The 25,544-nt window shown below is 45.5% G+C and overlaps 1 protein-coding gene across 1 annotated transcript in view; it reads right to left on the reverse strand.

Moving 5' to 3' along the window:
* The window catches only part of reln (reelin), a 395,099-nt gene that overhangs the window by 144,667 nt on the left and 224,888 nt on the right, over window positions 1–25,544 (reverse strand). Inside the window, exons 16-18 of the mRNA XM_060877712.1 lie at window positions 18,308–18,417; window positions 14,113–14,179; window positions 13,714–13,947 (exon numbers count right to left, since the gene is read on the reverse strand). Of these exons, the coding sequence (XP_060733695.1) occupies window positions 13,714–13,947; window positions 14,113–14,179; window positions 18,308–18,417 (411 nt within the window). The remainder of the gene's footprint in view (window positions 1–13,713; window positions 13,948–14,112; window positions 14,180–18,307; window positions 18,418–25,544) is intronic.

A 25,544-nucleotide genomic window follows, 5' to 3' on the forward strand; every position in this document is an offset into this window, starting at 1 on the left:
TGGGTGACACTCTACAGTAAATAGTGTAAATGTAAATGTCATTTCTACAACAGTTTATAATAGTGCAGCTGAGAGCTGTGTTTTATAGGTTAATAGTATTTTATAATTAATGCAAAACTTGAGTTGAAGCCAATGCAATGAGGATAGGATAGGGGTAATATGTTCATATCTTCCGGTTCTAGTTATTACTCTAGCTGCTGCATTCTGGACTAACTGGAGCTTGTTTATTCTCCTACTGGAACATCCAGACAGTAAAGCATTACAATAATCCAACCTAGAGGTAACAAATGCATGAACAATACATCATATTTCTTATCTTAGAAATATTTCTGAGATGAAAGAAGGCTACCCTTGTGGAATTATGGAACGAACTGATATCGATCTGTCAAATAAGACCCGATTCAGGAGAGCGCTGTCCCTTTAACATCAACAACATGTTCTAGCCTATCAAGTAGTATAGAATGGTCAATGGTATCAAAAGCTGCACTAAGATCAAGTAATACTAACAAAGAGACACAACTCTGATCAGAGGCCAGTAACAGGTCATTTACAACTTTAACCAGTGCTGTCTCTGTGCTATGATGAGGCCTAAATCCTGACTGATACATTTCATGAATATTATTCCTACCTATGAGCATAACTGCTGAGCTACAACCTTTTCTAGGGATCTTGGAGGTTTGATAAAAGAGAAATTTGATATTGGCCTATAGTTGGACAGCTGGGTTGGGTCAAGGTCAGGATTATTTATCAAATGTTTGATAACTGCTAGCTTAAAAGATTTCAGCACATAGCCAGTGCTAAGAGAAGAATTTATTATCTTTAGAATGGATTGGATAACTACTGGTAGTAGGGTGGGATCGTGGGTAATGGATCCAATAAGCAGGTTGCTAATTTTGAAGAGGAGATCAGTGAAAATAAGTCAGTCTTTTGTATGGGATTAAAATGGTCTAAATACTGATCAAAAACAAAAATATTATCTTCGGAATTATTTATCAAGTTGTTTTGTATAATGGCCTGAATTTTATGCCTGATGTTATAAATTTTTCGACTGAAATAATTCATGAAGTCATTACTTCTACAAATAGATGGTGTACGCTTTTTGACAGTGTTTTTATTCCTAGTTAATTTTGCTAAAGTATTAAATAAAAATTTAGGATTATTTTTATTATGTTCAATAAGGGTAGAGGTACACTGATCTAGCAGCAAAAAGAGATTTATTTGTAGCTATGAAGGCTTTCCTTCCACGCTAAACAAAATTCTGATAATTTAGTTTGATGCCATTTACGTTCTAATTTCCTAGCAGATTGAGAAGTTTTTTCTCTCTAATTCCCTCATTTCCTTTTAAGTGGAGCTACAATATCAAGGGTGTAGCGAAACACTGACTCTAAATGGTCAGTCACCTGATCAAGTTCTGTCGAGTGAGATGCAGATCCAATCATGGATGATAATTCTGGAAGACTGTTGGTAAATCTCTCTGCAGTAGTGGATGTAAATGTATATTTAACATAAATATACATTTATGTGGCAAGTCACAAATATCGTGTCCGAAATGCAATTTAAATGAAATGAGATAATGGTCAGAGATAGCTTCTGATTGAGACACTGTGATTATATTTTCTATATTTAATCCGAGGGTTAGAACGAGATCAAGAGTGTGACCTTCATCATGAATGGGTACTTTTACATTCTGGTTAACCCCTACTGAATCTAACATGGAAACAACTGCTGTTCTCAGAGGATCTTCTAACTTATCAAAATTAATATTAAAGTCTCCAACAATTACTGTGTTGTCTAAAGAAACAAATAGGTTTGAAATTAAATCTGCAAATTAACAGAGGAATTCAGAATATGGTCTGGGAGATCTGAAATTACAATAAGAGCAACTGACTCAGTAGACGTATTTTTTTGTGGCTACATATATGTTAGTATAATGTACTTCAAAAGAGATTGATTTGTCCAGATTTGTCCAGATTCTTGCCTGACATTGAGCTTATCATCATGAATAACTGCGACACCTCCTCCCCTGCCTGTTAGGCGAGGCTGATGTATATAACTATAACCGAGTGGACAAGCTTCGTTTAATGCAACAAACTCTTTTGCTTTGATCCATGTTTCTGTTAAACACAGAACACTAAACTTCTGATCAGTAATCATTTCATTAGCCATGAGCTTTAGATACAAGAGATCTTATATTTAACAGTCCTAGCTTCAGATCAAAGGTGCTGGCTTTGCATTCACTATGATCTAATTTTATGCTAATAAGGTTACTAAAACAAATTTTCTGAGTATTTATTGTTTTTTGTTTAGCTCGGGAAACAGTCACAGCCTCAATATTGTGAACCCTGGGTGACGACTCAATGTAGCTAGCAGACAGTCGGATTAGCCTGCTTGTCTGCTCCCTGGCTCAGGATTGTCACTGTTAATTTGGCCTGTTCTTAAACTATGTGCTATGCTGCAAGAAATGAGAGCAGCACCTTCCCATGTGGGATGGACACAGTCCTGTCCTAACAGGCCAGCCTTGCCCTGAAAAAAGGGCTCCAATTATCTATGAAGCCCGCATTGTTTTCGGAGCACCACCTGGACATCCAGCATTTAAGCGACCATATCCTGCTGTAAGCTACATTGCTATACTGCATTGGACATCGCCTTTGCTAATTTAACTGTGATAAAAAAAAATAAAAAATTTTAAAAACTAAGGCGACAACATAAAATATACACTAAAAAGAGAAAATAGAAACAGTATAATTTAAATGCCGAGATAAGCATGAACAACTTGTGGCAAACAATTCAAGCACAGGAAGTGCTGACAACACAGGAAGGATCACTACAGAAATTCTGATCCATTGAAGGTCCTTGCAACTTATAAGGGGACAATTTTGTCCGCAAAAGTTGCTGTGTTAGAATCAGGAAAATGTTTGACATGGTCAAAATTGTGATGGCTACTAGTGATGATTTTTAATTTTTTTTTACGTTTGTCACTCGTTAATGTTTCAGATCAAACAAATTTAAATATTAGTCAGAGATAACATGTAAACACAACATGCAGTTCCCTTTCGAGGGAACTCGACACTGCGTCAGTGCTGACGCTATGGGAATGCTTCTTTGAGGAAGTTGTGTCTGAAGCTCTGTGTGCACACACGCCATTTTAATGGCTCGGAAAGGACACGTGACGGAGTAATTACTCGCCAGTAAGTCCATATAAGGGCATCTACGTCACACTGCTCCAGCTTTCTTTGTCTTCAGGAAGCGCTCTGTGTATGTGTGTCGTTTGTCACTGTCTGTCAAGTGCAGGGAAAGAAAAAAAATAGGGAAAGCTAGGCGAGGACATAATTATGTTACAGTCCAAGCACTTTAAGCAATGCGTGCATCCGTGCCCCCGCTTTATCACGGGGGACAACTCGCATTCTCTTTGTGTTGTGTGTTTGGGAGAGGAGCATGCGCGGTCGGCTCTCGAGGGAGCCGGCTGCGTGCATTGTGAGGATTTCCCTCTGCGCACTCTCCGATCCCGCCTGGCTGTGTTTTCCAAGCAATCAGCTGCGCCTCGTGGTTCGGGTCCTGCGTCCGCCGAGGCGGCGCGGCGGCTCCGATCATGGGGTTCGCAGGTCGAGTTAGCGGAGGCGGAGCAAGAGACGGGTGTTTCCCTTTCTCTTGCCCTCTCCCCTGACTCCGTTCGCTCAGTTTCGGTTTCGGGAGCTCGCACTGCGATTTCTCCCGACCCGGAAGAGGGCATGCTGCTTTCCGCGTCGGGCTCTGAGGAGCTCGATGTGGGCGGGGACGTGCTTTCCCCCTCGGTAAAGCCGAATGAGAGAGAGCAGTCAGTCACGTTCGAGGAGCTCCTCGAAGTGGTGTCACGCGCCGTGGGTAGGCTGAATTTGGATTGGCCTGAAGAGGAAGTTAGTGTCGCCCGCTCTAAGTTAGACGACCGCTTTCTGACTTCAGGGCGCAGGCCACCTGCACGCAGGCGACTGCCTTTTTTTCCTGACCTCCATGCTGAGGTGTCGAGGTCCTGGAAGAATCCATTTGCGGCGCGTGTTTTTTCTCCGGCCATGTCTGATTATTCAGCCATCATAGGGCTTGAAAGCCATGGCTATGGGGCGATGCCTAGGGTTGAAGAGACGCTCGCGGGCTATCTCTCGCCTGCATCGCCCGCATGGAGGAGACCTGCCCTTCCCTCCAAGCCCTGTAGGACCACCTCAGCCCTTGTAGGTAAGGCTTATACAGCGGCAGGCCAGGCAGGTGCGGCTCTGCACACCATGGCCGTTTTGCAGGCCTACCAGGCTGACCTGCTGGCAGAGCTTGATGGGAGGGAGGAATTGGGACCTCAGGCGATATCTGAGCTCCGCCGGGCCACTGACCTTGCAATCCGTGCCACGAAGCAGACGGCCCGCTCCATAGGCCTTTCAATGGCTGCTCTAGTTGCCACGGAGAGGCACCTGTGGCTTAATTTAACCGGCATAAAGGACAAGGATAAGTCCTTTCTCCTGGATGCCCCGGTGTCGCCCCTGGGTTTGTTTGGTGACGCAGTGAATACTGTCGTCGACAGACACCAGGAGGTGAAACGCCAATCGGCGGCATTCAGGGAGTTTCTCCCTCGCCGCGGCGAGCAGCCTGGGCCTTCATCTAGCCACTCCCTGCCCCCTTCTAGTTCGCTTAGGGCAGTGAAAAAGGTTAGTGTAGCGGCCCGTGCCCCCCCGTCTAGGACTAGGGAGGCCGGTCAGCGTACCCGGGCCCAGACCCGTCAGGGGAGAGGGGACCTTAGGTCCGTTATTTCAGCCAGGCGAGCCCCAAAGGAGTCCTGATGCCCGAGGGCGGGGGCTCCTGGGGGCATCCTATTCAGGAACGCCCCCCCTACTGCCTGCCCCGCCGTCTTTGTCGTTTCGGGGGGCAGTGGGGCCTGTCTCGGCTCCCCGTTTGTGTACGGATCTTCCCGCATTAGCGCCTGCCAGTGCACTGTTTCAGGGCACCCGGGAGGTCTGCGCGAGGCTGTTGCCTCTGTCAGGCAGCCTGGCAGCGTGGAAACTTCTGCCAGGGGTGTCGCAGTGGGTCCTGGACACTGTAGAAAGAGGGTACAGGATCCAGTTTTCCTCCCGCCCCCCGGGCTTCCAGGGCATGTTGCCCACGATCGTGGGCGGGCACCAGGCGGTGTTCCTCCAAGAGGAACTCTGCTCGCTTCTGGAGAAAGGGGCCATAGAGCATGTTCCCCTCCCAGAGCAGGACTCCAGCTTTTACAGCCGATATTTTGTTGTTCCCAAGAAGGACGGGGGGCTGCGTCCGATTTTGGACCTGCGGGCTCTGAACTGTACTCTGAGGACCTACGAGTTCAAGATGCTCACGCTCAAGGTGATCGTGTCCCAGATCAGATCCGAGGACTGGTTTGTGACGATCGACCTCAAAGATGCTTATTTTCACATAAGCATTCTGCCAGAACACAGGAAGTTCCTCAGGTTCGCTTTCGGGGGCGAAGCGTACCAGTATCGTGTCCTTCCTTTTGGCCTAGCCCTTTCACCCCGTACATTTACGAAGTGCATGGATGCTGCCCTGGCACCGTTGCGTCTCCAGGGCATCCGTGTACTGAATTACCTCGACGACTGGCTCATTCTGGCCCAGTCCGAGGGTATGGCAGCCAGTCATCGAGATGCTGTGCTTGCCCACATGAGGTCCTTAGGCCTCAGGCTGAACCCAGGAAAGTGTGTGCTTGCTCCCTCTCAGAGAACCACCTTTCTGGGGGTAGTTTGGGATTCCACCACGATGCGGGCACATCTGTCTCCCGCTCGGGTGGCCTCCATCTTGGCAGCAGTGAAAGCTATTCGGCTGGGCCGCGGCCTCTCTGTCGCCGAGGCACAGAGGGTGCTCGGCCTCATGTCAGCAGCAGCCAACGTTATCCCTTTGGGTCTGCTTCACATGAGGCCGTTCCAGTTCTGGCTCAGGGGTGCGGGCTTTCATCCTCGCAGACATCCCCTCAGGGTTATACGGGTTACGCGCCGTGGGCTTCGTACCCTTCTTCTGTGGAAAAGACCCCGGTTCTTGGCCTTGGGCCCCATTCTAGGGGCGTGTCACCGTCGCAGGACTCTTTCGACGGACGCCTCGCTCTCGGGCTGGGGCGCGGCTTTAGATGGCCGCCCGGCCCAGGGTCTATGGGAGGGCCCCTGTCTCTCTGAGGGCTGTGTTTCTAGCGTTGAAATACTTTCTCCCACACCTCAAGGGCTGCCATGTCCTGGTGCGGACAGACAGCACCGCAGTGGTGTCCTATATCAATCATCAGGGCGGTCTGCGTTCACGCCCCCTGTTCAGGTTGGCGCGGCAGATTCTGCTCTGGGCAGAGACCAGGTTTCTTTCGCTGAGAGCGGTTTTTATCCCAGGGCGTGTGAATCGGGAGGCAGACTTCCTGTCGAGGCAGGTGCTGAGGCCCGGGGAGTGGCGGCTTCACCCCCATGTGGTGGAGCGAATCTGGCGGATTTTCGGCCGGGCGGAAGTGGATTTGTTCGCCTCCGAGGAGTCGACCCACTGTCCGCTGTGGTTTTCCCTCTCTCATCCGGCCCCTTGGGCCTGGATGCCTTGGTATGGACATGGCTGAGGCTCCGTCTATACGCCTTCCCCCCGGTAGCTCTGCTCCCACAAGTCCTAGCCAAAGAGCGCCACGCCCGTGTCAACCTTCACCTAGTTGCCCCTCGTTGGCCCTCTCAAGTTTGTTTCACGGACCTAGTCTCCCTCCTGAACAGCACTCCATGGGAGGTTCCCTTCAGGAAATATCTCCTCTCTCAGGTGCAGGGTAAACCCCCGCCCCGTGATGTGGAAGCTTCGGGTCTGACCCCTTAGGGGGACCAGTTCCAAGAGTCAGGCCTCTCGACTGAGGTGACAGAGACTCTGCTGAATGCTAGGGCTCCCTCCACTAGGAGTCTGTATGCTCTGAAGTGGAGGCTTTTTCGCCTCTTGTGTGACGAGCACTCTCAGGATCCAGTTCACTGCCCGGTTGGTACAGTGCTGGAGTTCCTGCAGTCTTGCTTTTCTCGGGGCCTGTCCCCATCTACTCTAAAGGTGTATGTGGCCGCGGTCGCTGCGAACCACGAACCTGTCCTTGGAGCCTCCTTGGGTAGGCACCCTTTGGTCTCTCGCTTTTTGCGTGGTGTCAGGCGGCTGAGGCCTTCCTCTAGACCATGCCTTCCTTCCTGGGACCTCTCTGTGGTCCTGGAGGGGTTGGTGGAAGCCCCCTTTGAGCCCATGGAGTCAGCCTCCGAGAAGTTTCTGACCCTGAAGTCGGCTCTGCTTCTAGCCTTGGCCTCTCTCAGGAGAGTCGGTGATTTGCAGGCTTTGTCAATTGCCCCCACCTGCCTGGAATTTTCCCCCGGCATGTCCAAGGCTATCCTGCACCCCAGGCCGGGTTATGTCCCTAAGGTGCCAAGGATGGCGGGTTGTCCAATCATCCTGCAGGCCTACTGTCCCCCGCCCCATGAGTTGGCGGAACAGGGGAGGCTGCATTTGCTTTGCCCGGTAAGGGCCCTGAGGACTTACGTCCACCGCTCTAGCTCGTGGCGTAACTCCTCCACCCTTTTCGTCTGTTTTGGGGGCCGGAATAGGGGTAATCCGGTTTCCAAACAGCGCCTGGCCCACTGGGTGGTGGAGGCCATTACTCAGGCCTATGAGGTGCGCGGTCAGGCCTCACCTCTCGGCATCAGGGCCCACTCCACTAGGGGTATTGCCTCATCCAGTGCTTTGGCCAGGGGTGTCCCCATTGAAGATATTTGTGCTGCGGCAGGATGGTCCTCTCCGCACACCTTTATCAGATTCTATGACCTGGACTTGGACCCCACTCCAGGGTCCCAGGTACTGCGGGGCCTGTGATGTGCTGTTGGCAGTTTGCTCGTGCTCTTTCACGGCCTCTGGCACAGTCATCGACCGGTGCGTGGCGGCGTGGGTATTGGCGTTCCCATAGCGTCAGCACTGACGCAGCGTCGAGTTCCCTCGAAAGGGAACTACACCAGGTTACGTATGTAACCCGGTTCCCTGAGAAGGGAACGAGACGCTGCGTTGCTGGCCACGCCCCGGGCGTCCGTTCGCGCTTCCTTCCGACAAATAGAAGCTGGAGCAGTGTGACGTAGATGCCCTTATATGGACTTACTGGCGAGTAATTACTCCGTCACGTGTCCTTTCCGAGCCATTAAAATGGCGTGTGTGCACACAGAGCTTCAGACACAACTTCCTCAAAGAAGCATTCCCATAGCGTCAGCACTGACGCAGCATCTCGTTCCCTTCTCAGGGAACCGGGTTACATACGTAACCTGGTGTAGTTTTTAAATAAAGGTTTTTAATAAATTTAAGCCCTGTGTGAAAATGTTGTTGCCCCTAAACCTAATAACTGGTTGGGCCACCCTTAGCAGCAGAGTATTTTCCCCAAATCGTGGTGATCATCAAGATGTTTTATGGCAAATCTGAGACAAGCCTTTATGTTGTTTTTGTGGTTTTCCACAGTGGTTTTCAACTTGGAACTCTGCCATGCAGGCCATTTTTGCCCAGTCAATTTCTTATGATGGAGTCATGAACACTGACCTTAACTGAGGCCTTTTCCAGACTGATGGATCTCAGTATGATGTGTAGCTTTTGAGAATCTTTTGGTCTACATCACTTTGTCAGTCAGGTCTTATTTAAGTGATTTCTTGATTGCAAACAGATGTGGCAGTAATCAGGCCCAGGTGTGTCTTGAGAAATTGAACTCAGGTGTGATAAACCACAGTTAACACTTTTTCACACAGGGCCATGTGGGTTTGGATTTTGTTTTCCCTTAATAAACAAGCCTTCATTTAAAAACTGTGTGTTGTGTTTACTTGTGTTATCTTTGACTAATATTTAAATTTGTTTGATGATCTGAAACATTAAAGTCCATCCATCCATTTCCATCCATTTTCTACCGTTTATCCGGGGCCGGGTCGTGGGGGCAGCAGTCTAAGCAGGGACGCCCAGACTTCCCTCTACACAGACACTTCCTCCAGCTCTTCTGGGGGAATACCGAGGCATTCCCAGCCCAGCCGAGAGTCCCTCCAGCGTGTCCTAGGTCTTCCCCGGGGCCTCCTCCCGGTTGGACATGCCCGGAACACCTCCCCAGGGAGGCGTCTAGGAGGCATCCGGAACAGATGCCCGAGCCACCTCAGCTGACTCCTTTCAATGTGGAGGAGCAGCGGCTCTACTCTGAGCTCCTCCGAGTGACCGAGCTCCTCACCCTATCTCTAAGGGAGCGCCCAGCCACCCTGTGGAGGAAACTCATTTCGGCCACCTGTATCCGGGATCTTGTCCTTTCAGTCATGAGCCAAAGCTCATGACCATAGGTGATGGTAGGAACATAGATCGACTGGTAAATAGAGATCTTCGCCTTGCGGCTCAGTTCTTTCTTCACCACAACAGGCCGGTATATCGAACGCATCACTGCAGAAGATGCACCGATCCACCTGTCGATCTCCCGCTCCTTCCTTCCCTCACTCATGAACAAGACCCCAAGATACTTAAACTCCTCCACTTGAGGCAGGAGCTCTCCACCAACCTGAAGGGGGCAAGCCACCCTTTTCCGGCAGAGAACCATGGCCTCGGACTTGGAGGTGCTGATTCTCATCCCTGCCGCTTCACACTCGGCTGCAAACCATCCCAGTGCACACTGAAGGTCCTGATTTGAGGAAGCCAACATGACAACATCATCTGCAAAAAGCCTCCTGGAACCGCCACCTTATTGTGGTGGAGGGGTTTGCGTGCCTGAATGATCCTTGGAGCTATGTTGTCTGGGGCTTTCTGCCCCTGGTAGGGTCTCCCAAGGCAAACAGGTCCTGGGTGACGGGCCAGACAAAGAGCGGTTCAAATACCCCTTATGAGAAATTTAATATCAAGGTCCGTGATGTCGCCCGGTATGGCGCAACCGGGGCCCCACCCTGGAGCCAGGCCCGGGGTTGGGGCTCACATGCGAGCCCTTGGTGGACGGGTCTTACCCTACAGGGTAATGTGGGGCCGAGTTCCTGTGGGCCCACCACCTGCAGGAGGAACCGTAAGGGGCTGGTGCAATGTGGATTGGGTGACAGTTGAAGAGCTGGGAGCTTGAGCTGGTGCGGGAGGTTGAGAGTTACCGACTAGAGATAGTTGGGCTTGCCTCCACACACAGCTTGGTCTCTGGAACCCAACTCCTTGAGAGAGGCTGGACTCTCTACTACTGGAGTTGCCCGCGGTGAGAGGTGGCAGGCTGGTGTGGGCTTGCTCGTAGCCCCCCAGCTCAGCAACCATGTGTTGGAGTTTACCCCGGTGAACAAGAGGGTCATTTCCCTGGGGCTTTGGGTTGGGGATAGGTCTCTCACTGTTATTTGTGCTTACAGGCCAAATGGCAGTCTAGAGTACCCGACCTTCTTGGCGTCTCTGGAAGGGGTGCTGGAAAGTGCTCCGACCGGGGACTCCGTCGTTCTACTGCGGGGACTTCAACGCTCACATGGGCAGTGACAGTGACACCTGGAGCGGGCATGATTGGGAGGAATGGCCCCCCCGACCTGAACCCGAGTGGTGTTCTGTTATTGGACTTCTGTGCTAGTCACAGTTTGTTCATAACAAACACCATGTTCAAGCATAAGGGTGTCCATCATTACACATGGCACCAGACAGCCTCGGACGGTGGAAGGAGTACTTCGAGGTTCTCCTCAACCCTACCGACATGTCTTCCACTGGGGAAGAAGAGGCCGAGGGCTCAGTTGTGGACTCGTCGATCCCCCATGCAGAGGTCACTGAGGTAGTTGAGAAGCTCCTCAGTGGCAAGGCACCGGGGGTGGATGAGATCCGCCCAGAGTACCTCAAGTCTCTGGATGTTGTGGGGCTGTCTTGGTTGATACGCCTCTGCAACATCGTGTGGCGGCTGGGGACAGTGCCTCTGGACTGGCAGACTGGGGTGGTGGTCCCTCTGTTTAAGAAGGGGGACCGGAGGGTGTGTTTCAACTACAGGGGGATCACACTCCTCAGCCTCCCTGGAAAAGTCTATGCCAGGGTACTGGAGAGGAGAATTCGTCCGATAGTCCAACCTCGGATTCAGGAGGAACAATGCGGGTTTTGTCACGGTCATGGAACACTGGACCATCTCTATACCCTCGCCAGGTTGCTGGAGGGTTCATGGGAGTTTGCCAGTCCACATGTGCTTTGTGGGTCTGGAGAAGGCATTCGACTGTGTCCCTCGTGGTGACCTGTGGGGGGTGCTCTGGGAGTATGGGGTCTGGGGCCCTCTGCTAAGGGCTGTCCGGTCCCTATATGACCGGAGCAAGAGTTTGGTTTGCATTGCCGGCAGTAAGTCAGACTTGTTCCTGCTTCATGTTGGACTCCGGCAGAGCTGCCCTTTGTCACTGCTCCTGTTCATTATCTATATGGACAGGATTTCTAGGCACAGTCGGGGGCCGGAGGGAGTCCGGTTTGGGGACCACAGGATTTTGTCTCTGCTTTTTGCAGATGATGTTGTCCTGTTGGCTTCCTCAAATCAGGACCTTCAGCGTGAAACATTAAAGTGTGAAAAATAAATCAGGAATGGGGGCCAACACTATTTCACACCACTGTAGATGACTGGGTCAGCGAAGCTCCAAAGCTGCAGCTCTTGTGGGGTGTTCCCAATCTGCAGTGGTCATTTTGAAAAAAGTGGTCCAAGGAAGGAGCAGTGGTGAACCGGTGACAGGGTTATGGACAGCCAAAGTTCATTGATGCAAGTGGAGAGTGAATTCTTGAGCTGGCTACTGTAGCTCAAATTGCTGAAGATAATGCTGTTAATGCTGGATAAATTTAAATTGCTTCGAAAGACTGGTCAGAGACTTCATCACTGCATCACTACCAGACACACTGGATAGACTACAGTTCACGTACCGCCAGAACCACTCTACTGAGGATGCCATTTCTCATCTTCTCCACACTACAATGAGCCATGTGGACTGCAGAAAAGGGAATTATGCAAAAATGCTGTTTGTGGATTACAGTTCAGTGTTTCCATAATTCCATCCATGCTCACCTCTAAGTCCTGGGAGGTCCTGGGACTCAGTCTGCCGCTGTGTCAATGGATCTCCAACTTCCTGACATACAGACCACAAGCCGTACGGATGGGCAAACACACCTCATCCACCCTCACCCTCAGCACTGGAGCTCCCAGGGTTGTGTTCTGAGCCCCCTGCTGTACTCACTGTACACACATGACATAACTCCACCACCATCATCAAGTTTGCTGACGACGTGGTGGGCCTGACCTCCAACAACGACGAGACGGCCTACCTACAGGAGACTAAAAACCTGGAGAGATGGTGCCGGGAGAACAATCTTCTCCTGAATGTCAGACTAAGGAGCTGATAGTGGACTTCAGCACAAAGCAGGAGCGGTCATACCAACTGCTAAACATCAACAGGACTCCAGTGGAAAGAGTGGACAGTTTCCAGTACCTAGGTGTCCACATCACACAGGGCCTGTCTTGGTCCTGTCACATCAACACCCTGGTGAAGAAGGCCCAGCAGCTTCTGTACCATCTGAGATGCTTAAGGGACTTCAAACTACCCTCTCAGGTGCTAAAGACTTTCTACACCTGCACAATTGAGCACGTCTTGATGGGTAGCATCACTTCCTGGTTCAGGAACAGCACCATACCGAGCTCCCTGACCTCCAGGACATCTACAGCACATGGTGCCAGACCAGGGCCAGGAAGATTGTAAAGTATCTCAACCATCCCAACAATGGACTCTTTTCTTTGTTGTGTTCAGGGAGATGCTTCCGCTACTTGAAAGCAAACACAGAGAGAATAAGGAGAAGCTTCTTCCCGCAGGCCATTCGGAGTTTATACCAGGAAACACCCAGTATATTGTACTGGACCTCTCCCTCCATCTTCACTGTTTTTCTGCACACCTTTTTTACACTATGACATTTTAACTCTGGACTGTCACTGTAACTCTTTATACACACCATACAACACATAGACACTTTAACATATATTTTTCATATTTTCATATTTTATATAGTTTTTATATTTAGTTTATACCTTTTATTTATCTATTTCTTTTTGGTTTTGGTTTAATTTTTTATCCCTCATTGCATTCCTTTTATGCTTAAATACCGGACAGATGAAAAAAAGCATTTTACTGCATGTCATACCCTGTATGTATGTGTATGTGCCAAATAAAATTTATTTGATTTGGTTCTGATTGAAAGGTGTCAGAATACACAGTTCATCGCAGTTTGTTGCATATGGGGCTATGGGGTACCCTGAATGGGCTAACTTCAGCCCTTTCAGGGTACCCTCTTTCAGCAGGATAAAGTGCCCTCCCACTAAGCAGAAATTGTTCAGGAATGGTTTGAGATGCATAATGAGTTTCAGGTGTTGTTTTGACCTCTAAATTCCCCAGATCTAATTCCATTCAAGCATGTGCTGAACAAACAAGTCTGAGGCCCCACCTCGCAACATACAGGACTTAAAGGACCTGCTCCTAACATCTTGGCTAACAACAAATGGCTTAGGGCTGTTTTGGCAGCAAGAGGGGGGCCAAAACGATAATAGTAAGGTGATTGGTGTGTATACCAACAAAACATTTCCAGTGGGTTACTATTTAGAAGGTTGTCTTTTCAAATCTCTGAACTGGAAGTCTGTCACTGTTCGTACTTAATGCAATAAATCCTATATAACTTATTTTATTTCGGTACAGAATTCAGACAAATTTAGAAGTGTGTATGTGTGTATGGGTCTACCTGGCCTGAGAGCCATCTAGCGGAGCAGTAACCAAATGTCTCCTGCTGTCTTTGTTGAAAACCAAGGCCTTCCCACTGGCTAAAACCCCACAAGCAAAGCTGACCTCTGCCCCATGCAGAGAGGAGAAGCTGTGGTAAGATGAGAGTCTTGGATTAGAAAACCCCTCTGACAGAAACGCAGGGAAATTCTGAGTCGCTAGCTCACAAGATTGCCCACTGAAACCCGGGTCACACCTAAGAAAGAATAGTAAAAACAGGAAGGACCACTATTATTAAAATATGTATGTAATAATAAACCCATATAACCCATGTAAAGACTGTGCAAAACAAAACAGCTTTACACCAAGAAAAGCCAATATTGTTTTAAGACATCAACATATTTGGATGAAGTGTGCATACTTGCATCCACTGCGTGAGCATTGTCCTCTCCCTGAGCAAAAACGCAGACAGGCTGGCCCGATATATACTACAAATTATAGAGAAACAGAAGGAAAAAGAAAGTAATACACAGAAATGCAATTTTATGTTTATCCTGACTGCTTAACATAATATTAACAGCATTATCCTGACCAGTCATTTAATGATTTTTGTTTCTTTACTGCTTTAATGCTTTATACAGCGTTATCAGTATATAATTCTACAAAGACCTGTAGCCCAAGTTTTTGTGATGTAAAAAATGAAACCAAGTGTTACAGGGGTCCAGATAAGAGGAGGGGGTACTCAGTTGGACTTGTAATCAAGATGTATAAATGGAGAGAAAGTGGGCAGGGAACCACTGGAACAGACAGAGAAAGCATATGGCTGGGTAAGAGGTGAGGAGTGTATATATAGGAGTATCTCACAGAAGTGAGTACACCCCTTAAATTTTTGTAAACAATTTATTATATCTTTTCATGTGACAACCCTGAAGAAATGATACTTTGCTACAATGTAAAGTAGTGAGTGTACAGCTTGAATAACAGTGTAAATTTGTTGTCCCCACATAATAACTTGACACACAGCCATTTAATTTCTAAACCACTGGTCACAATTATGCTTGTGGAAATGTCAGAGGCAGGATTTCATCTGAGGAGGTTATGCTCCCGAATTTGAATGTCCATAGAACTACCATTTAGGGTATTTATTACCTCCATTTACCATTTATGACCTCTCAGAGTGACTCATGACCTGATACATATTACAGCGCCAAATATACACAAGCAGAAAGGAGAAACTCTGAAGCTCGTTCCTAAGCTCGTCACTCATTCTCTTTTAAAGGCCCTAACCAGCCAGGATGTGTCAGGCCGGGAGCCATGATTGTTCCTCCATGATCATAGCCTTCCCAGTCAACCAAATACTAGATGCTCCCCCCACGTCTTCGGGAGTACAGAATCTGCTGTACTGTAAAAGTCGAGGCTACATTGGTGAGATGGGGTGAGAGTGGGGTCTGGTCGTTAGGAGGCACTAATGGGTTACAAAGAACTGGCTTCAGTCTAGAGACATGGAACGTGGGGTTGATTTTCATAAACCAGGAAAACTGCAGGTAGTATGGCATGGGATTTTTCCAACCGCAAGATATTAAAGGGTCAGATATTCTGTGGTGCCAATTTCTTGTACTCTGCTTGCAAATGCAGATCTTTGGTTGCCAGCCAGAATCTCTGACCTGAGCGGAATGTAGGTTCCTATTGCAGTTAGCCATGCAAGGCTGTTTTAGACCACAGCTGGGAATGTGAAGTGCAGAACAAGTAGCAGAAAGGAAGACCATCCCTCTCTCAATGATCAGGTACTCTGTCTATCCATGGATAACATGAGGAGAACACCATGCAGAGTTAACCCATGGAGGGCTGATGGACCAGGCAACTTTCGTGGTAGGGTGCTCAGTGAATGTGCAAAAGAGCTAGCAGATGTATTCATTGACATCTTCCACATTTCCCTGAGCAGCGCTGTTGTTTCTACATGCCTTAAGACCATCACCATCGTACCCTTGCCAAAGAAGTCTACAGTATCCTGCCTCAATAACAATCATCCCATTGCACTCACCCACATTGTAATGAAGTGCTTTGAGAACCTGGTCATGAGGCACATCAAGGAGGAGGTGCAACATCTAACTGCCTAGTGTAGAGCCAACAACCTGTCTCTGAATGTTGATAAAACCAAAGAGATGGTTGTTGACTTCGATGACATCGATGGATCATCTGTAGAGATTGTCAAGAGCACCAAATTTGTTTGTGTTCATCTAACGGAGAACTTCACTCAACCAGCTCCATCACCAACAAAGCACAGCAGTGTCTCTACTTCTTATAAAGGCTGAGGAAATCCTATCTCACTCCCCACATCCTGACTATGTTTTACAGCAGGACCATTGAGAGCAACCTGAGCAGCTGCATCACTGTCTGGTTTGGGAACTGCACCATCTTCACTACCACTAGGATCACACTCATTCTCTGAGACCATGGCAGGCCAGTGCTGAAATCTAGAGAGAGGTGTGACCATGGGCGTGACAGTATAGGGGCTGAAGCAGGCCATGTGGGTGCGTCCAGGAATCTTTGTTTTGGGTGCTTGTCTGGCAGGCCACAACAAAGGCCTTAACATCTCGATCCATGGTGGGGTAACAGAATCACTGCTGCAAGAACTCTAAGGTTCTAAAGAGCCTTGGGTGTCCAGTGAATGGTGAAGCGTGGCCCCAGGGGAGAACCTGTGATCGGAAACACCTTATCCAAGACCCAGCGTAAAGGTTCCACTATTCTGGAATATGGAATTATGGGTTTGGGTCCTCTGCCAGGGAATCCCACTGGGAAAAGTTTAGCTTTATCCAGTTTAGCTTTCTTTGAGCCAGGTTTAAAAGACAGAACAAACCAGGCAAAGAACAGGGACTACCTGACCTGCCTTGGTTTCAGTCACTTGGCGTGCTGGATGTAGGTCAGGTTCTCATGATCCCCTACATTGTCTCCATTGCCATCAGTTGATGAGAGAAACATGCACATGGGTGCAACTTCTTAGGTCCTGACTGTTGGTACAGGACAGCCCCTACCTCCTATGTTGGAAGCATCAACTTCCACTATGAACCAGCTCTCCGAATCAGGCAGCCGCAGCACTGGGGTTGAAATAGAAACTCAGTGTGGTGCCCGATGCGTAGGGTGAGTGGGGCTGAAGTGCAGAACAAGTAGCAGCAAGGACGACCATCCCTCCCTTAATGATAAGGTACTCTGTTTATCCACGGCTAACGTGAGGAGAACTTCATGGTGGTTATGGGCCCAGCAGCCAAAAGACGCCCATCCATGGCAAGAACAGGTAGCGGTTCTAAAAGTGCTTCCAACTGGACCTGCAGGCTAAGCCCTCATCAATAAAATTTCCCGCAGCCCCTAAGTCAACAAAATCCAGGAGGTTTACCTGTCTACCCTCCCAAGGGAGAGGGTGGTAGTTAAGAAAAATCCAGAATTGTAATGGCCACTGGCCCCACTACCTGGCAAGTCCCCTGTCTTTTCAGTGCTATGGGCCAAATACCTGGGGTAATGGTGGGCTCTGAATAATTTGTTCAATTCAACACTCTTGAAGGTGATTATGCAGGCAGATAGCAAGATGGCACAGGGCCTCCAGGTCGTGAGGAGGATCACAATGTTCCAACTCATCATTTAACTCATAGAGGCTCTGTACTTAAGCCTCCCCAAGGGCCTGGTCATTTTGGCCTGAACCAGTCACCACTAAATGAATGGAGCAATTAGCCATTAAGTTTGTACCCTGGTACATGTGGAGGAGGTTAGGGCCCTTGTCCCAAATGAAAGAGGCAACCATGGAGTGGTCAACTACGTGGCACTGCCAAATGGCTATAGCCCAGGCCACTGCCTTAAACTGTTAGAAGAGCGATCACATATTCTATTTTGTCTTTTTCTCAAGGAAACTGAGAGGGCTTCAAAAAAAAAAAAAAAAAAAAAGCGAGCATTGCATGATAAAGGAATTGCATATGACATATCTACCTCCCTACATACATTCTCTTCACTTATTTTATAGTGATATTATAGTGAAATATCACCATAATAGTGAAATTTAAAGTATTTAAAGTATTATAGTGAAATTTAAAGTAAGCACACTCTGGTACAGAATAAACAGAATCAGCAGAAACAGAAGAAAGGTTTTTTTTTCACTAAAACATTTAAATTAGATTTTCGCCTGAATTTTGTTTGCTGCTATTTCACATTAAAAGTGGAAAAAATCTGACTAATAAATATTGTGTTTTATTGTTTACATCACAAATACTTGTCATTGTAACAGGGATATGTAGATGCATTTTATCCACTATAAACTGAATACAAGACTGCTTTAAGTGAATGTGAACATGTGTACACTTGCACAAAGTATTAGATTTCAATCAAAAACTGCACGTTGTGTTTACTTGTGTTATCTTTGTGTTATATTTAAATTTGTCTGATCTGAAACATCAGTGAGACAAACGTGCAAAAAAAAAAAAAAAAAATCAGGAAGGGGCCGACCCAACTTTTTCACAGCACTGTGTGTGTATAATGTGTGTGTCTTTGTGTGCGTGTGCATGTTTTAGCATCTTAGCATTGCATTTTAAAATAACAAGATTTTTGATATTTAGTAAGAATGTGTCCTTCACCATTGTCGATGGCCCACATATTGCCAATTCCAATTCCAGTCTGTATCCAACGAAACTGAGTGTTCTCTGTGAGGGCAGCATTGGGAAGAGGGATGGAAATCCTTGTCCATCTACACACACATGTATACATGCATACATATAAAAATAAAATTGTTAAGTAGTTGCTAACTAGCAAACATTTACATTATACATTTCTATGCCAACTTTATCTACTGCATTACTTAACAACTATTTAACAAGCAATAAAAGTGTGTTAGAATTCACCCATAAACCTATAAAACCATAAAACTATAAAAAACATAGAGGCACTTAGAGAATTAAACATAGACACAAATAGACAGGGACGATTATCTAGTCTGAAATTAAACAAAGCAAATTGACCATATGGCATTGATCTAAAAAAATGAAATTATCAAATACGCAAGACACTAGAAAAAAGATTGAATTAGTGTAGGTTATTTTAGTGTAGGTTATTTCTCTAACAATTGGATTCAAGGTCCTATACACCAGTTGGAGACAAATTAGACCCTATCAATTACTACAACATTAGTTGGAACAGTAACCACTGGAAGGTTTTCTGTAAAATTATTTATGGAAGAATGATTAATATATAAAACATAGTGTCTGGTGTAAAGGTCAGACTGGATCACACTGAAACATGGTACCATTGATCAAATTAAGACCAATGGAAACTCAGTTTGGCAATAAAATGCTTTCTTTAGGAGTCTATTATTTAATATATAAATCATCAAACTGATTTTAGATCCCCCAGCCTCATTCTACAAAATTCCTCCTGTATGCACAGCACCTGCCCTTTTTTAAGATCCATGGTATACAGCAAACTCTCGATCTGCTGCAGCAGTCCTTGGCCATGAGACTAAACTCCAAAAAGACACTTTACCTTTCTGCCATCCATCACATCACACTACTACAGGCTGCCTCTGATAGCTCACCTAATGCTAGTTAAAACACCTAAAAAAGTATGACTAAATATGCACTTGCTGAATACTAAAGAGATTTTGTGTCTGTATTGCACTTTTTGTAATCCTAAAAAAGATGTCAGTTGGAAATTTAATTCCTGTGGTTAGTGAACCTAAAGACAATGCATGCAGAACATTCTATACAACTGCCATGCAATAAAGTCAGAGACAGATGCAAATGCAGTTTATTTATTTTTTTATAAAAACTTTTAAACAAATCCAAATAGCACAGCAAACTCTTTAGCAGGAACAGGCAAGATGCCAGTCAATCAGCAACTCAAGGCAAATTCCAAAAAGAAAATCTGATGTGAAGGCTAGAGTAAAAACCTAAGTACTAAGCACATATACAAAAAGTCTTTTTAAGTCAGACAAGCATACTCTGAGCATTACTTTAAAAATAGATATGTGCTGTAATGTGAGGTGCTCAAGAATGGTATTAAGGATTATATTTTGAGATGGCACTGGTTGAAGGTCACAGTGTTTTTTGGGATGTGAATTTCTTGCTGAATTCTGGTGTTGGCATGACAGTGTGCCATGCTTCCCCAACAGAGCTCATTGATAAAGCTGAACATGCACAAGGATCTGGTTGATCAAGGTGATTTGTGTGTAATGGTGGAAGTTATGATGGATCGCACAGATGATGGGCTTGATCTGTGAAATACAACTGTGACAGGTGACTGATGTAATTTTGTAGAGGCCAATGTATCATGTTATGAGCTTCTTACATTTCTAAGTATTTCTCAGATTTTAAGTGGAGAGCCATAAACAGATGCCTGAAACTGTGAGGTTTATTTTCAGTGTTTTTTCAGCAAATTTCTCATTGAGGTGAGCCAGTTGTTCCAAGTATTTGATTCTCACTTTCACACACTTGCTCACTTTCCCTAAATCATTTATCTACTGAAGGAACCTCTGTGGGATTAATTTCCCAAAGGAAGAGGTGTCTGGTAACCAAGAACACATTGCAAAAGTGTCAGTTGAGTGGCATAGAGATTTCTGCACTTTGAATAGCTTGTTCTACTTGGGTGGTTGCTGGATATAAGTCTAAGTTGACATAGTTTTTCCAGTAAGCTATGGCTAACAATTGTGGAGAATTGGGTGCCATAGTCATTCACAATGTCCTATGAGATCCAAAAATAACAAAACACTTGGATAAATAGTAGTTCAGTTTTAAAGGAGGTTAGCAGGGTATGCGGAGGAACAAGACACAGGGACTTAGAGAATCTGTCAATGCCAACCGTGATTACTGTGTTGCCTTAAGAATAGTGAACTATATAAGACCAAGGATATTGAGTTGTGGGTAATGGCATGAGTGTGCCAGCTGGAAATATGCAATTTACCACTGCTTGAGCACAAGCAGTACATAATGAAATGGAGTTAAAAGTTTAAACCTTTGGCATTTATCCAGTTGTGTACTTAAGGCTCTTTGGTCCCTGATCATAAACAGATTGGCCACTCCCTACAGCCAGTGAAACATTTCCAGTGCAAGTTTTACTTCCAGCAATTCCTGCCTAATTTCCTTCGTTGTGGTTCATTTCTGATTGGGAAGTTTCTTAGAGGAAAAAGGTACTGGGTGGAGTTTGGGTCCTTCTCTAAACTTTGGGCAAGGCCTAGAGTTAAAGTCACACTTGCGAGCAATCTCTTCCCTACATTGACCGTACAGTGGAAGCCTACACGCCCATCTAAACCCTGTTGGGTAGGACATACATAACCTGATGTAGTTTTCCATATATCTCACACTCACTTATCACTTGACTGTGATAAGTTTTATTTCAAGGAAATTAATGGATAGACAGTGCCACATTTTTTTTAACAAAGAAGAATTCAACAGATGGCAGGAAGGTAGAAGGACAAATGTAGCCTTTTTGGAGTGCTTCTCGAAAATAACTATTCATAGCTTGCTGTTCCATTGAGCAGTAGAGGTCAATTTAGTTTGCCAGTGGCAGCAATCTGGCAAAAGCCTATCTCAGAATACAAGATAGGATATGTGTAGGTAGTGTAGTTTTTAGATTGTAGGTTGAGTTTCATGACTGTATTGTGGTCCATGTAATTTCCTGCTGCTCCAGTGTCAGTCCTTGCAGAGAGGACAGAAACATGGTCAGATTGCTGAGACTGTACTTTAGCATGACTGTTTGTTGAAAAAACAATGTTACACACTGTTGTAAGCCAGGATTTGCAGTTGGGTCCTTGGAGAAGACAAAAGAAGATGGTGAATAGGTTTGAGTTTGATGTTCTCTGATAAAATTTTCTTCTTCTGCTGTGGAGTTGCATTAGTTGAGGAGATGGATGTAATTGCAGTTTAAATTTTATGAAAGCTATCAAACAAATCCAAATACTCAAGCAAACTCTTAAATAGACAGATAATATGGTAGGAAAGCTGTAGATAAACAGATCCAAAGGTTTAAAACAAAATAGAAAACATCTAAACAGAAAAAAGTGACAACCCTGCTGAAAAATCCAGCATAAACCAGCATGAATTCCATGCTGGTCCAGGCTGGTTTTTACTGGTTCATGCTGGTATAGTGCTGGTATAATGCTGGTCAGTGCTGGTATAGTGCTGGTATAGCTGGGTGGCCAGCATAGTCATGGTGCTATCAAGCAAAACGGGGCTGTTGTAGCTGGTTAACCAGTATGATCTTGCTGGAATGAGCTTTATGGGAACAACCTTTATTTTTGCTTGTGTATGTTTCTATGTAACAGATTAATATAAGATTAAAACACAATATATTGGAATGTATTTAATTATAAGTGTGTTATTTCTTTTGCTCCCTCTTTTGAATAAAGAACTGAAATGACAAAGCTCAAAAACTTTGAATAACAAAGAATAAAAACATTTAAAAATTGTTCGTTAGGGATTAAAGTGTCTCCACAAATTAAATATAGTAATACCAACAAATGTTGACTTCCCAGGTTCCATGAGGGAAGCAGCATATAAATCATACAGAATGATGGTTTTTGAAAGATATCTATAATCCATTTGTCTCAATTAAGAGGTAGTTAAGTTGTTTGTTTGTTTTTTTAGTAAAGCGGTAATGTGAAGAGATATTACCCAGCATCAGCGTTGCTATGCAACCTTTAAAGCAACTATGTTCAGGAAGGTAAATGTTTTCTACTACATTATATACCTTACAGTGTTTATCGAAATTAGTATAAGTGCACGTGTTCCAGATCATCTTGTTTTTCACCGTAATTAGGATTTTGTTTTGGGGTAAATAAAAAGCTTCTGCTTCTACACGACGAATCTGCTGATCACTGGGAATCAGAATGTTTGCATACGTGAGGTACCTGGATGACGGCTGCATGGCAGTTGTTTCAACTAGCGATATTAAGGACTTTAATTACGACATGTTTGACCAAACTCAGGTTTATTCGATACGATGGAAGCAAGACTTCTTCAGGGCACAAATACTGATGCTTAAAGGTATGTAACTTAAGCAGTAGCTGTTTTATCGTAACTCGTTCACTGCACAATATAAACAAATGAGTGATATATAGTTTTGTTTCTTATTTTGTTTCTATAATTTTTCAGAGAATAAAGAGGATATAGAGCAGGAGTTGTCTAAAGGCAAACGACTCCGGGTGGCACCTCTTAAAAAAACATGGTCATCGCCACAACATACTACTTGTTACTTGCTAAAAGAGAGAGTGGAAGCTAAGAACAAAAATGTGTGTTGTAAAGGTTATATTGTGTAACGTTATTTGTGCACGTGTGTATATTACAGTGTGATGGCAAATGTCATCGTCCATTAAATATTTTAAACTAACTTATACACACACACACACACACACATATATATATATATATATATATATATATATATATATATATATATATATATATATATATATATGTGTGTGTGTGTGTGTGTGTGTATATATTATATATATATATATATATATATATATATATATATATATATATATATATATATATAAATATATATATAAAGAAAGCCATGTAAATGATTGATAGGAATATACACAATGTTTTTCTTTATTAAAAAGTGAATTACAATTCTCTAGAAAATTGTCTTGGTCTTTATTTAACTATGAATATGCACTAAGAAATGTGATATGTAACAAATGGGTTTTGTTGTGGTCTTGCTGGGATTATACTAGCATCCAAAAGACAACATATGTTGACCAGCACACCAGCATCCCAGGCTGGTCGGTCAGCACGCCAGCATCCCAGGCTGGTCGGCCAGCACACCACCATCCCAGGCTGGTCGTCCAGCACACCACCATCTCAGGCTGGTCGGCCAGTACACCACCATCCCAGGCTGGTCGGCCAGCACACCAGCAATCAGCACCTAATGCTGGACCAGCATACCACCATCCCAAGCTGGTCAGCCAGCACACCAGCAACCAGCACCTAATGCTGGACCAGCATACCACCATCCCAAGCTGGTCCCAGCATACAAAACATACCTTATGCTGGACCAGCAATGCTGTTTTTTTTTAGCAGGGAAAGTAGGGGGGAAGTCGTGGCCTAAAGGTTGTGGGTTCGAGTCTCGGGCTGGCAATACCACGACTGACGTGCCCTTGAACCTAATGGCTGCCCACTGCTCCGGGTGTGTGTTCACGGTGTGTGTGTGTTCACTGCTGTGTGTGCACTTGGGATGGCTTAAATGCAGAGAACGAATTCTGAGTATGGGTCACCATACTTAGCTGTATGTCATGTCACTAAACAAAATGTATGGCATGTCAAGTAATAGTACCCTGGGTATTGGGTGTAGTGCCAAAATCTTGGTGGATTCTAATATATAATATAAGGGACAAACTGTCAAACTAATTTTGACAGTTTTATTAACCCTACAGGTCATGTCAGGGTATCACACACACACACATAATGAGACAGCTTTTCCAGTCTGCCCAAGATTAAGCTATGACTTAAACAACAGAACAGGAAAAGTACTATTTTTTTTTATTAAGGGGAGTCTTTTTTTTTTAATTTTCTAAAAATTAATTTTACTTATATAACTTCTAATTAAGTCTTTACAATAAAATCACACATTTTCAGTAATTCAGTTAAAAATTAGTATTTTGTAGTTTCTCGAAATATAAAGTAACGGTGTTCCCCAGCTTTAGCTTAAAACTATATAATTTTCCAAATTTGAAAGCAAAATTAATGTTTTATCTGTATTGTGAATGATCTTTATGGATGATTTAAATTAACCAGAGTATGAGACTAAGTAGACCTTGTTCTATTCATTCTGTTTATGTTTTAAACGATATCAACTAAAAGAATTTGGATATTTTGGTTTGTGTATAACAAGCAGTAATCAGTAATTTATGTTTTGCATGCAGTTATATATATCAAGTTCAGTATATTTGTAATGAAGAGTCATAGGGCAGAGGATCCATTTGCAAGCTTTTATTAGATTCTCACGTCAACAACAGGCAGGGTCAATGACGGCAGACACAACAGCATAGAAGAGGCAGAAATTGTTGTCAAGATAACAGGCAGTAGGTCAGGGCAGGCAGCAGATGATCATGAGACAAAAGGACAGAAACTAAGTAACTAACCAGGAGTAATAATAGTACAGGAAACACTCAGACTGACAGCCGTGGCAAATCAAGACTTCACACTGGAGTCAAATTCAAGTTCAAGCTTTATAGGAAGTGGGCGATTGGAAGCAGGTGGAGGTGTAATTAGTCCCGGTGCAGGGATTATGGGAACTGCAGTCCGGAAACGACTAGTACTCTGGAGATGCTTCTCTGTGTTGGTGCTTAGGAGGCAAGGCAGGCACTTCAACCGTGACAGAGCCCCCCCTCTGCAAGCGGCTCCCGAAGCGAGGATGGTTGTGGCGCCGGGGTCTTCCCCGAGGCCGAGGGGCCGGTTTCTCTGGGTGTCGTTGGTGGAACTTTGCGGTGAGCGAGGGGTCAATGTCCCACGCCTTTACCCAAGAACATTCCTCTGGCACGTACCCTTCCCAGCCGACCAGGTATTCGAAATTGCCTCCCCAGCGTCTGGAATCCAGCAGGTCGTGGACCTGGTAAGCCTCCTCACCGTCGACCAGCAGGGGCGGTGAACCCGCTGGGTCCGCAGCCTCCTCTGGTTCCCCTCAAAGACCGCCAGCAGGTTTTAGCATCGAGACATGAAAGGTGGGAGAAATGCGGTAAGTAGGAGGCAATGCCAGGCGATATGATACCGGGTTGATCTGTTTCGTGATCTTGAAAGGGCCCACATACCTAGGACTGAGCTTTATGCAGTGTAGGCGGAGACAGATGTCTTGGGTGGAAAGCCAGACCCACTGAAC

This window comes from Tachysurus vachellii, chromosome 9 (assembly GCF_030014155.1).
Source record: "Tachysurus vachellii isolate PV-2020 chromosome 9, HZAU_Pvac_v1, whole genome shotgun sequence".
In the NCBI taxonomy this organism is placed as follows: Eukaryota; Metazoa; Chordata; class Actinopteri; order Siluriformes; family Bagridae; genus Tachysurus; species Tachysurus vachellii.